This window comes from Gorilla gorilla, chromosome 1 (genome assembly GCF_029281585.2).
Source record: "Gorilla gorilla gorilla isolate KB3781 chromosome 1, NHGRI_mGorGor1-v2.1_pri, whole genome shotgun sequence".
Taxonomy (NCBI): domain Eukaryota; kingdom Metazoa; phylum Chordata; class Mammalia; order Primates; family Hominidae; genus Gorilla; species Gorilla gorilla.
Window position 1 is genome coordinate 177,858,934 of NC_073224.2, and position 13,250 is coordinate 177,872,183.

The 13,250-nt window shown below is 44.0% G+C and overlaps 1 protein-coding gene across 8 annotated transcripts in view; it reads right to left on the minus strand.

Annotated features, from left to right (window-relative positions):
- Positions 1–13,250, minus strand: part of PATJ (PATJ crumbs cell polarity complex component) — a 415,136-nt gene that overhangs the window by 26,165 nt on the left and 375,721 nt on the right. For 7 of the 8 annotated variants that reach the window (XM_055362067.2, XM_063698171.1, XM_055362138.2 and 4 more), the window contains 2 exons: positions 9,272–9,394; positions 8,421–8,525 (listed from right to left, as the gene is read on the minus strand). In XM_055362067.2, the coding sequence (XP_055218042.2) occupies positions 8,421–8,525; positions 9,272–9,394 (228 nt within the window). Of the gene's footprint in view, positions 1–45; positions 218–8,420; positions 8,526–9,271; positions 9,395–13,250 lie in introns of those variants that run through there. The other variant, XM_063698170.1, reaches the window with a different exon arrangement.

The window sequence follows — 13,250 nt, forward strand, 5'->3', positions numbered from 1 at the left end:
TGCTGTTCCCCCTCATTCTATGTTCCCCCCTCCAACGGCACTCACTTATTCCATGTTTCCTTCTGCCAGTGGGTTTCCCCCTCACTGTTTCTCCAACAGGGTTCTCCCTCTGATGTGAATTTCCTTAATTTGTGCCACCTTCCCCACTGTTTTCCTTTAAGAAGATATTTATTTTCATGTACTCTCTTGTGCTTTGCCTCCATGTTGCATTTAATAACTTAGGGTAAAAGGAACATTAAACTTAATTAGAACTATATGTTCTACAGTGAAATATTGTGTATTTATTAAGCTTTCTAAATGAGTAATAAAGTAGAGGTCTTTACTGCATGGACCTAGGTTGAGTATCTTTCTTTAAAAACAGGTTTAGGTATTATGTTTTGGAGAATTGAGAAGTCAAAATAATTTCCAGATAAGAAAGATATTACAATGCATAAAAGCTTGAGCTCCTTGCTTAGAACTTTCCTAAAGATTCCTGCAAAAGAAGAAGATTAGCCCTTAGACTTATTAGGACCCAAGCCTTTCAGTACCAAATCTGAAATTTAGCACTGGCTGGGTGTGGTGGCTCATGCCTGTAATCCCAGCACTTTGGGAGGCTGAGGTTGGAGGATTGCTTGAGCCTGGCAGATCAAGGCTGCTGTGAGCCATGATTGTGCCACTGCACTCCAGCCTGGGGGACAGAGTGAGACCCTGTCTCAAAAAAACAACACACCACACACACACACACACACACACACACACGCAAAACATAAAAATCCTCAGCACTTACATGCAGCTGGACCCTCAACCTATGGGTGCACACATGTTGAAAACAAACAGGAAGGCTGTAAAGTTAAGGTGATCCCTGAGAAAGCTGGCATCTTAAGATAGGGACACATTACAGAAAAACACACACACACACAGACACACACACAAGAAAAGCCCATGCCTGGCCTTTGGTGTAACTTACTGAAATAGAAAGCACAGCTGCTTAAAGTTTTTGTCTAGAATCTAGTGACCCTGATTTTAGTGACACCAGAATATATTGATTTTTATGTGTCTGTTAAAAATTTAATGATCGGGCTGGGCGTGGTGGCTCACACCTGTAATCCCAGCACTTTGGGAGGCCGAGATGGGCAGATCGCTTGAGGTCAGGAGTTCAAAACCAGCCTGACCAACATGGAGAAACCCCGTCTCTACAAAAAACACAAAATTAGCCGGGCGTGGCGGTGTGAGCCTGTAATCCCAGCTCAGCTACTCAGGAGGCTGAGGCAGGAGAATTGCTTAAACCCAGGAGGCAGAGGTTGCAGTGAGCTGAGATTGCACCATTGCACTCCAGTCTGGGTGACAAGAGCGAAACTCTGTCAAAAAAAAAAAAAAAAAAAAAAATCTAATGGTCTGAAGTGTGAAGCACTTGGAGTAAAATTCGAAAAGGGCAAACTGACTTCCAGCCACATTGCCACCTAGTGGCACACACCTCAAATGCCACCTGGAAAACCACTCCACTTCCAGGATTTTATAAAGGAATTTTAGTATCCTCTAACTTCAAGCCTATGTTATTACAATGAAAGTAATAAGATACCACTTAGTATTTATCATTTGCAACACCCTGTATTAGACACTTTACATCACACTTCATTTAATCCTCAGAGCAACCTTTTTAAGAAAGGAGCTCCACAGTCCCTGTTTTAGAGGAATAGAAGGTTAGACTTTAGTAAAAGGATTAAAACTCACGACTTTCTGACACTACAGCCTACCTCTCCTACCTAACTTGGGCTAGGTGTTCATTTCAACTTTCAAACCTTAGGTCTTTTTGTCCTTTTCCTGCAGTTTATCACTGTCTTCATGGCATTAATTTGGCTTTTTTTTTTTTTTGAGACGGAGTCTCGCTCTGTCACCCAGGATGGAGTGCAGTGGCGCGATCTCAGCTCATTGCAGCCTCTGCCTCCTGAGTTCAAACAATTCTCCTGCCTCAGCCTCCTGAGTAGCTGGGATTACAGGTATGCGCTACCATGCCTGGCTTATTTTTGTATTTTTAGTAGAGGGGGTTTCACCACGTTGGCCAGGCTGGTCTTGAACTCCTGACCTGAAGCGATCCCCCCACCTCGGCCTCCCAAAGTGCTGGGATTACAGGCGTGAGCCACCACACCTGGCCTAAGCATTTGTTGGCTTTTTATTTGCAAACCCTGTAGACTACTTTTCTTACCCCTGGCTGCATATTAGAATCACCTGAGAAATTTTAAAATCATCTGATGTCCATGCCACATCCCAGAAAAATTAAATCTGAACCTCTGGGGTGGGGCCCAGGAACAGGTATTAAAATCAGTGATTTTATTATGCAACTAAGGTAAAGACCTAATAGCAGATCATTCCTTTAGTGATACTCACATAGGCCATGACGCGCCTGCTCTGCACCCTCAATGACACACCTTTTCCATTTCCAACCCTGGGTAAGCCATCCATCTTCCTCCCCTCCTGGAATTTTTCTGGACTACATTGGTAACTGTGCTGATTTGTTCCCTATTAGTTATGTCCTTCAGCTTGATTGGAATGGCTCAGCAACTCCATGTGAGCAGCACTGAGGAGGTATCTGCTTTGGGCGAGGCCTGCGCCCGAGGCACAGACACAGATTTCTCCAGCTTTGGAGAACCATGGTCTGGAAGGACATCAACACCCAGGCACTCCCTATTCTTGGATGGAGAGTTTCTAAACAAAGGATTTTCCAAAATTTATAAAGAAAAGAGGCCGGGCGTGGTGGCTCACACCAGTAATCCCAGCACTTTGGGAGGCTGAGGCGGGCGGATCACCTAAGGTCAGGAGTTTGAGACCAGGCTGACCAACATGGTGAAACCCCGGATCTACTAAAAATACAAAATTAGCTGGGCGTGGTGGCACATGCCTGTAATCCCAGCTACTCGGGAGGCTGAGGCAGGAGAATTGCTTGAACCTGGGAGATGGAAGTTGCAGCGAGCCAAGATCACGCCATTGCACTCTAGCCTGGGCAACAAGAGCAAAACTCAGTCTCAAAAAGTAAAAAGAAAAAAAAAAAAAAAAAGAGAGGGCTGGGTGTGATGGCTCACGCCTGTAATCCCAGCACTTTGGGAGGCTGAGGTGGGACAGTCTCTTGAGTGCAGGCCAATAATGAGACCTTGTCTCTCTCTAAAAAAAAAAAAAAAAAGACGAGAGTAGGGTGAGAAGGGTGTTTCAGATGAAGAGAATAATGTGGGGAGACCTTTATTCATCCCTAAATAATGCTCTACTCCACTGGGTCTGAGGCATGGGATCTGAATTAGCAGCATCACCAATACCTAGGAGCTTGTTAGAAGAAATGCAAAATTGGCTGGGCACGGTGGCTCACACCTGTAATCTCAGCACTTTGGGAGGCCAAGGCAGGCAGATCACCTGAGGTCAGGAGTTCGAGACCAGCCTGGCCAACATGGTGAAACCCTGTCTCTACTAAAATACAAAAATTAGCCGGGCATAGTGGTGGGTGCCTGTGGTCCCAGCTACTGGGGAGGCTGATGCAGGAGAATTGCTTGACCCCAGGAGGTGGAGGCTTAGTGGAGCTGAGATTGTGCCACTGTACTCCAGCCTGGGCTTCAGAGCGCAACTCTGTCTCAAAAAAAAAAAAAAAAAGCAAATTCTTGAATCCCACGCCACTCCTGCAAAATCAGAAAGGCTGGGGGAGCCCTCCAGGTGTTTCCGGAGCGTGCTAAAGTTTGAGAAGCACCATTCTACTCAAATCTGTTTAGCTGCTTTTCAAACAGAGCTATATTCTTGGTTCTTTTCTATTCTTTTTTCTCGAGACGGTGTCTCACTCTCGACTAGGCTGGACTGCAGCGGTGCAATCTCGGCTACTGCAACCTCTACCCTCCGGGTTCAAGCTATTCTCCTGCCTCAGCCTCCCAAGTAGCTGGGACTACAGGCGCGTGCCAACACACCTGGCTAATTTTTGTATTTTCAGTAGAGATGGGATTTCACCATGTTGGCCAGGCTGGTCTCAAACTCCTGACCTCAGGTGATCCACCTGCCTTGGCCTCCCAAAATGCTGGGATTACAGGTATGAGCCACCACGCCTGGCCATATTCTATTTTTTCTAAATATTTCTTTTTTGTGTGTACATAATAAAAAATGAAATAGTACAGTACATGATAAAAAAAATTCAACACTTGCCCTCCCTAGAAGCAAACTGAACTTTTTCTCTTTTTAATTCTAAAGAATAAGCTAAATAATATTCTTATATGCCTATTTTGAAATGTACTATCTTGGTGTCCACTGACTCCATACTCTAAGAGATGAAAATTCAGCTCGCCAAACTCTTCCACTTAACTGTTACATCATTTTTAAGTTCTACTTGTTTCCTGTGTTTTAAAAATCTACTCAATCCTCTGTAGTTCTAATACTTTCCAACAACTTTTTATCTCAATTAAAAAAAAATCACACCTATTCACTTATATAATTTTTTTTTTTAAATTTTGAGACAGGGTCTCACTCTGTCATCCAGGCTGGAGTGCAGTGGCACGATCTTGGCTCACTGCAACCTCTGCCCCCCGAGCTCAAGCAATCCTCCCACCCCAGCCTCGCCAGCAGCTGGGACTACAAGTGCATGCCACTATGCACGACTAATTTTTGTATTTTTTTATAGAGACGGGGTCTCACCATGTTGCCCAAGCTGGTCTCAAACTTATGGGCTCAAGCGCTCTGCCAGCCTCGACCTCCCAAAGTGCTGGGATTATAGGTGTGAGTCACTGCACCCGGCCCATTTATGTAATTTTAAAAGTCAAAATGATTCTATAGTATTTAATGAAAGAGTCCTTGCTCCTTTACCCCCATTACAGATTCTTACTCCCTAAAAGCAACTACTTTCAGCTGTTTCTCCTAGTATTTGCTTCCATATTCACATTGCCCAGGCCAGAATGCAGTGGTGAGATCTTGGCTCACTACAACCTCTGCCCCTGGGGTTGAAGCGATTCTCCCGCCTCAGCCTCCTTAGCAGCCAGGATTACAGAGGTGCACCACCAACCCAGCTACTTTTTTGTATTTTTAGTAGAGATAAGGTTTCTCTATGTTGGCCAGGCTGTGCTTCCATATTCTTAAATAACAGTTTTACTTCTATTTCTTGATTTTAAAATTTTTGATATCTAATCACTTCTTATTGTGGAAGATAAAGATTTAACTCACATTTTCCTTCTACCAAAACACCACAAATCCCCATTCTACTAAGAATTCATTCAGCCGGGCGTGGTGGCTCATGCCTGTAATCCCAGAACTTTGGGAGGCCAAGGCAGGCAGATCACTTGAGGTCAGGAGTTTGAGACCAGCCTGGCCAACATGGTGAAATCCCATCTCTACTGAAAATACAAAATTAGCCAGGTATGGTGGTGCGTGCTTGTAGTCCCAGCTACTTGGGAGGCTGAGGCAGGAGACTTGCTTGAACCCGGGAGGCGGAGGTTGCAGTGCACTCCAGCCTGGACAACAGAGCGAGATTCCATCTCAAAAAAAAATAATAATAATAATAATTCATTCATCCTAATGTTTGGTTATATTGGTTTTTATTATTATGACATTATAGTTAAATAATGTTATTATTTACTTATTTAGAGCTGGGATCTCACTCTGTCGCCCAAGCTGAGTGCAGTGCTATAATCATAGCTCACTGCAGCCTCAAACTCTTGGGCTCAAGTGATCTTCCTGCCTCATCCTCCAAGCAGCTAGTTTCTATGTGCTTTTTTTTTTTTTGAGACGGAGTCTGACTCTTGTAGCCCATGCTGGGGTGCAATGGGGTGATCTTGCTCACTGCAACCTCCGCCTCCTGAGTTCAAGCAATTCTCCTGCCTTCGCCTCCTGAGTAGCTGGGATTACAGGCATGCGCTACCACACCTGGCTAATTGTGTCTTCTTATTTATTTGTGAGGAAGACAGAGCTGAACAAATTATATCCATGTGTGAAAATATCAATAATACTAGATTTTGCTAAGGGAGAGAGACTTTTTTGTGGTGAGCTACCATTTGAAGTAGGATCCTCCTAAGGTCTTTGTAATTCAAGGTCCTGGGCTCGGCACTGAAGAGCTGCACTGTACTGCCTCTAGGGGTCAGCATAACGTGAAGGATGAGCAAGCACAGCCACCCATTTCAGAAAGCAAAGGATTTGTAGGGTGGAGGAAGAAATGCAGGTAACTGTGTAGGTTTCCACTGAAAGTGAGGACCGGGAGTTGAGGGGAAGCAGATTCTATGCCCAGTCCGCACAGTGTTTTGGTTTGTGTTCAATAGAAAATCAGGCACCCAAATAATTTAATAATATTTGGCCTATCACATAAACTCCCTTGAAATTAATGACAGAATTTTCTTTTCTTTCTTTTAAAATTTTAACTTAAAGACTAGTGTGATAGTAAACTGACAGTATTTTCATTATACCCCTCATACATACTGAAAGCCACTTACTTTTTAAATGTCTGGACACTTTGGACTTACACCACAGAGACGTAAAACACCACAAATTGCTTCTCCCAAATGTAATGGCTTTTCTTTTTTTTCTTTTGAGACGGAGGCTTGCTCTGTCGCCCAGGATGGAGTGCAGTGGTGCCATCTCATCTCACTGCAAGCTCTGCCTCCCAGGTTCATGCCATTCTCCTGCCTCAGCCTCCCCAGTAGCTGGGACTATAGGCGCCTGCCACCACGCCCGGCTAATTTTTTGTATTTTTAGTAGAGACGGGGTTTCACCATGTTAGCCAGGATGGTCTCAATCTCTTGACCTCGTGATCCGCCCGCCTCGGCCTCCCAAAGTGCTGGGATTACAGGTGTGAGCCACCGTGCCCAGCAGTTTTTCTTTTTTTCTAATTTTTATTTTTTATTATTAAAATTAAATTTTTATTTTTATTTTTTTTGTAGAGATGGGGTATCATACCACGTTGCCCAGGCTGGTCTCAAAACTCCTGGGCTCAAGCAATTCTCCTGCCTTGGCCTCCCAGAGTGTTGGGATTATAGGCGTGAGCCACTATGCCCAGCTATGTAATGGTTTTTCAATTTGAACTTCCTATATATGTTTTTTATTTATTTTGAGCCAGGGTCTCACTCTGCTGCCCAGGCAGGAATGCAGTGGCACAATACTGGCTCACCGTAGCCTCCAACTCTTGGGCTCAAGCCATCCTCCTGCTTCAGTCTCTTGAGTAGCTAAGACTACAGGCACACACCACCATGCCGGGCTAACTTTTTAACTTTTTTGTAGAGATGGGATCTTGCTATGGCCTAGGCTGGTCTTGTACTGCTGGCCTCAAGTGATCCTCCTGCTTCAGCCTCCCAAAGTGCTGGGACTATAGGTGTGAGCCACTGCACTCAGCCCAAACTTCTTATTTTAAGGCTAGAATGATGAGTGGCTGGCTGGCCCTCTCTCTAAGGTAGTAAATGGTGGCCTTTGTTCTTTATACCTATAAACTAATTTATTTTATTTTATTTTTGAGACAGTCTCACTCTGTCACCCAGGCTGGAGTACAGTGGAGCAATCTTGGCTCACTGCAACCTCCTTCTCCCAGGTTCAAGTGATTCTCCTGCCTCATCCTCCTGTAGCTGAGATTACAGGCACCCACCACCATGCCTGGCTAATTTTTGTACTTTTAGCAGAGACGGGGTTTCACCATGTTGTCCAGGCTGGTCTCGAACTCCTGACCTCAGGTGATCCGCCCACCTCAGCCTCCCAAAGTGCTAGGATTACAGGCGTGGGCCACCGCGCCTGGCCACCTATAAACCATTTTATATTACCTCTGCAGACCTATGGTAAGCATACATTTCTGGGGAAACTCATTAATGAAATTCACTGCCAGTATGCTGCCTCTCAGTCACTGCATGGTGTCAATCTCAGAGACATTTGAAGGGCTAAAATATAAGCAGGGGTAATTAACAGCACACTTTGCTTTTACATCCTGGTATATTTCCTTGTGCCTCTGAACAATACAGCTGGGGACCACAGCTGATAAACAATTGTCTGCCTTGGTTGATGACTGCTATGCGTGACAATTTAACAGTGTTGGCAATCTATGCTAAAGGAAAAAGACCATTGTATTTTTCCTCTTCCTTTAAGGGGAAAAGAAGAAACAGCACTTGGGCAGTTCAGTAACAGTCTTTGGGCATAGGAAAAGAAATCATTTCTTATTCCTTACAAATTCTGATTTACAAAAGAACACTGGAAACTAAAAGCTGTGTTGATTTATCATGTGAAGCAGAGAGTAATTTTTCTCCCCTTGTTACGCTTTCATATAATCATGCTCACTGCCTGTATGGGTGGCATTAAAGAATTTCTGAATAAAAATAATAATTTCTTGCTTTCAACCTTCATAATTCACATCAGTAAGCACCCTGCTGGGTGGCGATGTCTACTGCCAGTGACGCTCAGTCTTTTTTGCACGCCACTTATCTGCCTTGCACAGCTGCGTGCTCCATTGATCGCAATACCTGCAGGATAATGTGCCCGTAGGCGTTCTTCAGCAGATTAACCACGTCCGCGTGAGACAGCCCATCCAAAGGTTGCCCGTTAATGCTGACAATCCGATCTCCAACCTGGAAGTACAAAAATGACAGAAAATCACTATCGTTAAGAAAAATTAAATTTGAGAAGAATGCTTAAAATTCTTTGCGAGTCCTATTTCCCATTTGTGGCTATTGTGAGGATTCTGCATTACTACCGTGCATGCATGTTCAAGAAGCATGAGGAATTTTTTTGGCTTTCCCCAAATACAGACAAATCAGAGCAACAAGAAGGGGGTCACATTTGATTATTAAAGGGCACAGTAGGCCATTTTTGTATTTTGGTAATGGTGGTGTTTCATACAACCATTTGCCAGTAATAGCGAAGTGTACACATCAACCGTTCAATAAAGTTCTAATGAGGAAGCCAAATATTTTCTGCTTTATTTTTCTACTGAAGTTAAGACTAAGGGGCAACAAGGGGGAGAAATCATAAAAATGGTGATTCTTTTGATTGAGGGAAGACTCTAAGGTCAAATGTCTCTCAGTTGAGAGCTGATTTTGGGTGGAATGAGGTGCTTAAAAGGGTAAAGGAGGGTTTGCAAAGGGGCTGCAATTTCTTCTTTTATGGAGAAGCTTTGATACAAATAATAATATTTTTATGTGCCTGGGGACCTAATGAATTTCTAAAGGTATAAAGTTTATCTAATGCATCTTGCCCTCAGCCTGGGTCTCTGATGGCTACTGGAATTCCAACTTTAAACAAGGTGCCCAGGGCTGCAACTTCCTCTCCCACCCCAACACATGTTGTTAGTCCTTCAACCAATTCTCTCGTTTACTTTAAGCTTCTGTGTCCGTGCGGCCACTCCGCTAGCCTGAATCATGGCAATAAATACAGGGATATCTCCTAAGGGACTTCCTCTTCCTCCAGCAATACTGATTCCAAGGGCATCACTGAGCTCCTAAAAAAGGAAGAAAACATAATGCTTTTATATTTAATAAAGAGCCACAAACTCACTATCCCCAGATAGCTGTTGGAACAAAATCCCTCCATGAGGTAGGAGGCCAGGATAACACAGGAGTTAAATGTGGAACCTTTGGAGTAGACAGCTCTAGCTCTTTTTTTTTTCAGTTTCGCTCTTGTTATCCAGGCTGGAGTGCAATGGCACGATCTCAGGTCACTGCAACTTCCGCCTCCCGGGTTCAAGCGATTTTTCCTGCCTCAGCCTCCTGAGTAGCTAGGATTACAAGTAGCGCCACCACACTTGGCTAATTTTTTGTATTTTTAGTAGAGACAGGGCTTCACCATGTTGGCCAGGCAGGTCTCGAACTCCTGACCTCAGGTGATCCACCCGCCTTGGCCTCTCAGAGTGCTGGGATTACAGGCGTGAGCCACCCTGCCCGGCCCCAGCTCTAGCTCTTAATTAGCTGTGGGGTCTTGGGGGAAGTTACTTAACCTTGTGAAAGTTGCCAGAATCAAAATGGAGTCATTTGTGTCAAAAAAAAAAAAAAAAAAAAAAAAATCCTTACCAATAGAGCCCCGAAAGGCTATGAAGAAAGAGTTCTCAGGCTTGTATGCCTGATAACAAAAATTATCACAAAAGACTGCAAAAACCACAACCCTGCAGGAAGGACATTACAACCTTTGATAAAAAAATACTTCTACAAGTGCATCTGTCCTGCAGATGCCTGTCCAGCCTTGGGCTGTGTGTCACCCCTGTTATTAATCTTTGTAGCCAAGGATAATTATCTCAAAATAATTATATATTTCTCATTTTGTCCTCTAAAACCTTTTATTTTCCTTACCTGCCTGAATATGCACATAGTCTACTATGGCCCGCATATTCCCATTCCTGAATAAACATCATTTTCCTTTAGAGAGCCTCTCTGTTTGTTATTTAGGCTGACTACCTCTTAAAGCCTCCATCTCTATGTATAAAATGAGAAGAATACTACATACCTGACAGTGTTGGTCTGAGCATTAAATGAGATAGTATGGCACAGTCATGGCCTACAGAAAAGGCTCAATAAAAGGCAATAGCAGGAGTAAATTAAACACACACACACACACACACACAACACCCTATGCAGCTCCTTAGTTTAGTGGCCAATTCTGATGCAGACTTGGCAAGTATGTTCTCATATGGTGTTTATGATTAAACTGCCACACATACTATGCTCTTCTGGGTGTGAACAAACACATTTGGCTTTAAAAGACTGCGTTAAAACAAAGGATCTGAGAGGACACCCACTGTAGTGACAACAGTTTGAAGACAGACATAAAATGTGGCTGAAAATGTTCCCCAAGACGGACTCTGGTGAAGAGACTTGGCTCTAGTCCAGTTTTTTCCCCACATTAGTATCATAGGGTTAATATTTTTAAAATCACTGAAAGAACAAATGACAAGTTCCAGTTCTGGCATGGCAGCACAGGCACGTGACAGCGTATCTCTCCTGCTTGTTACAATCAAGATGTCTAGTCAAAATGTAAAAAACAACTACCTGTGGCCTCTGAAACAAAAAGAAACCAAATAAAGTATGGTGGAGAGTCAAAACTTGGAGAAATGGCAGCAGCGGGGGAAGTTCCCAGTTTTATTTTTTTTCCTGGCAGCTGTACCCTGAAGGTGATTCCCAGTCAAGGAGCTGGAAAGGTACGGTGAATGCTAACATTCAGATAGAAATTCCATCCTTCTGGGCAGAAGAATCAAGAAAAAGAGGGAAAGAGAAGAAAAGCAGAGAAGAGGAAGCTGAAGAAAACGAATCCTCAATTCTGTTTGTGAACCCACAGAACTCTCGGGCTGCTTATGTGTGGGACAGACCCAAACCAGCATAGAGAAGTTTAGAGGCTGGGTGTGGTGGCTCACTCCTGTAATCCCAGCACTTTGGGAGGATGAGGTGGGTGGAACACTCGAGGTCAGGAGTTTGAGACCAGCCAGGCCAGCATGGCGAAACCCTGTCTCTACTGAAAATACAAAAAATTAGCTGGATGTGGTGGCACGCACCTGTAATCCCAATTACCTGGTAGGCTGAGGGAGGAGAATGACTTGAACCTGGGAGGTGGAGGTTTCAGTGAGCCGAGATTGCACCACTGCACTCCAGCCTGGGTAACAGAGTGAGACTCTTTCTCAGGGAAAAAAAAGAAATTTCTGCTTGGATCACGTGTGGTAGAATAGGGTAGGTAGGAGCAGGCTTTATTACAAAAGCCTGTAAAAACAAGTGGCTGAAATGACTAAGGAAATATAAAAGAATATTATTTTTGAAATCTTAGAGGAGAAATGTATGCAATAATTTTTTGGCTTTGTTTAAATCTATCATGATGTTTCCTTAATTTATCTATAATTATGTATACTGTTGGTACATTTAACTTCCCCATCATAGGAACATTTGAGTTGCTACTGTGGTGGAAAATTACCGGGAACAAATAAGGCAGATTTAGTCAAAGCTGTAGCTAATAACAACAGAAGCCACTTCCTGGGCATTCCTGATGTACTAGGTGCTATGCTAAAGACATTACATTCATGACCTCATGTAATCCACACAATAATATTTACCTTTGAGGTAAGTTAGTGTTATCACCCCCATTCTACAGATGAGAAAATTGAGGTTGACTTGCTAACTATTATAGAGCTAATGGCTTTTTTTTTTTTTTTTTGAGACAGGGTTTTACTCTGTCACCCAGGCTGGAGTGCAGTGGCATGATCACGGCTCACTGCAGCCTCAACCTCCTGAGCTCAAGCGATCCTCCCACTTCAGCCTCCCAAATAGCTGGGAGCTGGAACCACAGGCATGCACCACCACACCTGTCTAATTTTAAAAGAAATTATTTGTAGAGACGGAGTTTCCCCATGTTGCCCAGGCTGGTCTCAAACTCCTGGGCTCAGTGATCCTCCCACCTCGGCCTCCCACAATGCTGGGATTACAGGTATGAGCCACCGCACCCAGCTGTACAGCTAACGTACAGGCTGAATTGGGTCCCCCTAAGATTCACATGTTGAAGCCCCAAGTACCAGGGCCTCGGAATGTGACTGTATTTGGAGACAGGGCCTTTAAAATGAGGCCAGGGTGTGCCCTAGTCCAATGTGACTGGTGTCCTTATAAGAAAAGATTAGGACATAGGAGAGACACCAGGGATAATGAGTGATACACAAAAAAGGCCACATGTGGCTACATCAAGAAAGCGGACATCTGCAAGCCAAGGAGGGGGGCCTCAGGAAAAGCCAAACCTGCAGACACCTTCATCTTGGATCTAGCCTTCAGAACTGTGAGAAAATAAATTCCCACTGTTTAAGCCACCCAGTCTGTGGTGTTTTATAACTGCAGATCTAGCAAACTAATGCAGCTAATAAATGGTAGAATGCCTTCAAACAGAGGTATCATTAAATCTAGAGAAGTAAGTTATGCTGGATATCACTTTACTGCAGTGGATTACCATGATTACAACAGGGTCATTATTTCTTCTTGAACCCCTCATTTAGGTCAAAGTGAGCAAAATAAAAGTCTACTTTTCGCCGGGCCTGGTGGCTCATGCCTGTAATCCTAGCACTTCAGAAGGCTGAGGTGGTCGGATCGATTGAGGGCAGGAGTTCGAGACCAGCCAGGCCAACATGGAGAAACTGTGTCTCTACAAAAAATACAAAAATTAGCCGGGCGTGGTGGTGCGTGCCTGTAGTCTCAGCTACTTGGGAGGCTGAGGCACGAGAATTGCTTGAACCCAGGAGGTGGAGGTTGCAGTGAGTTGAGATTGCACCACTGCATTCCAGCCTGGGCGACACAGTGACTCCATCTCAAAAAGAAAAAGAAAAAGAAAAAGAAAAAAAG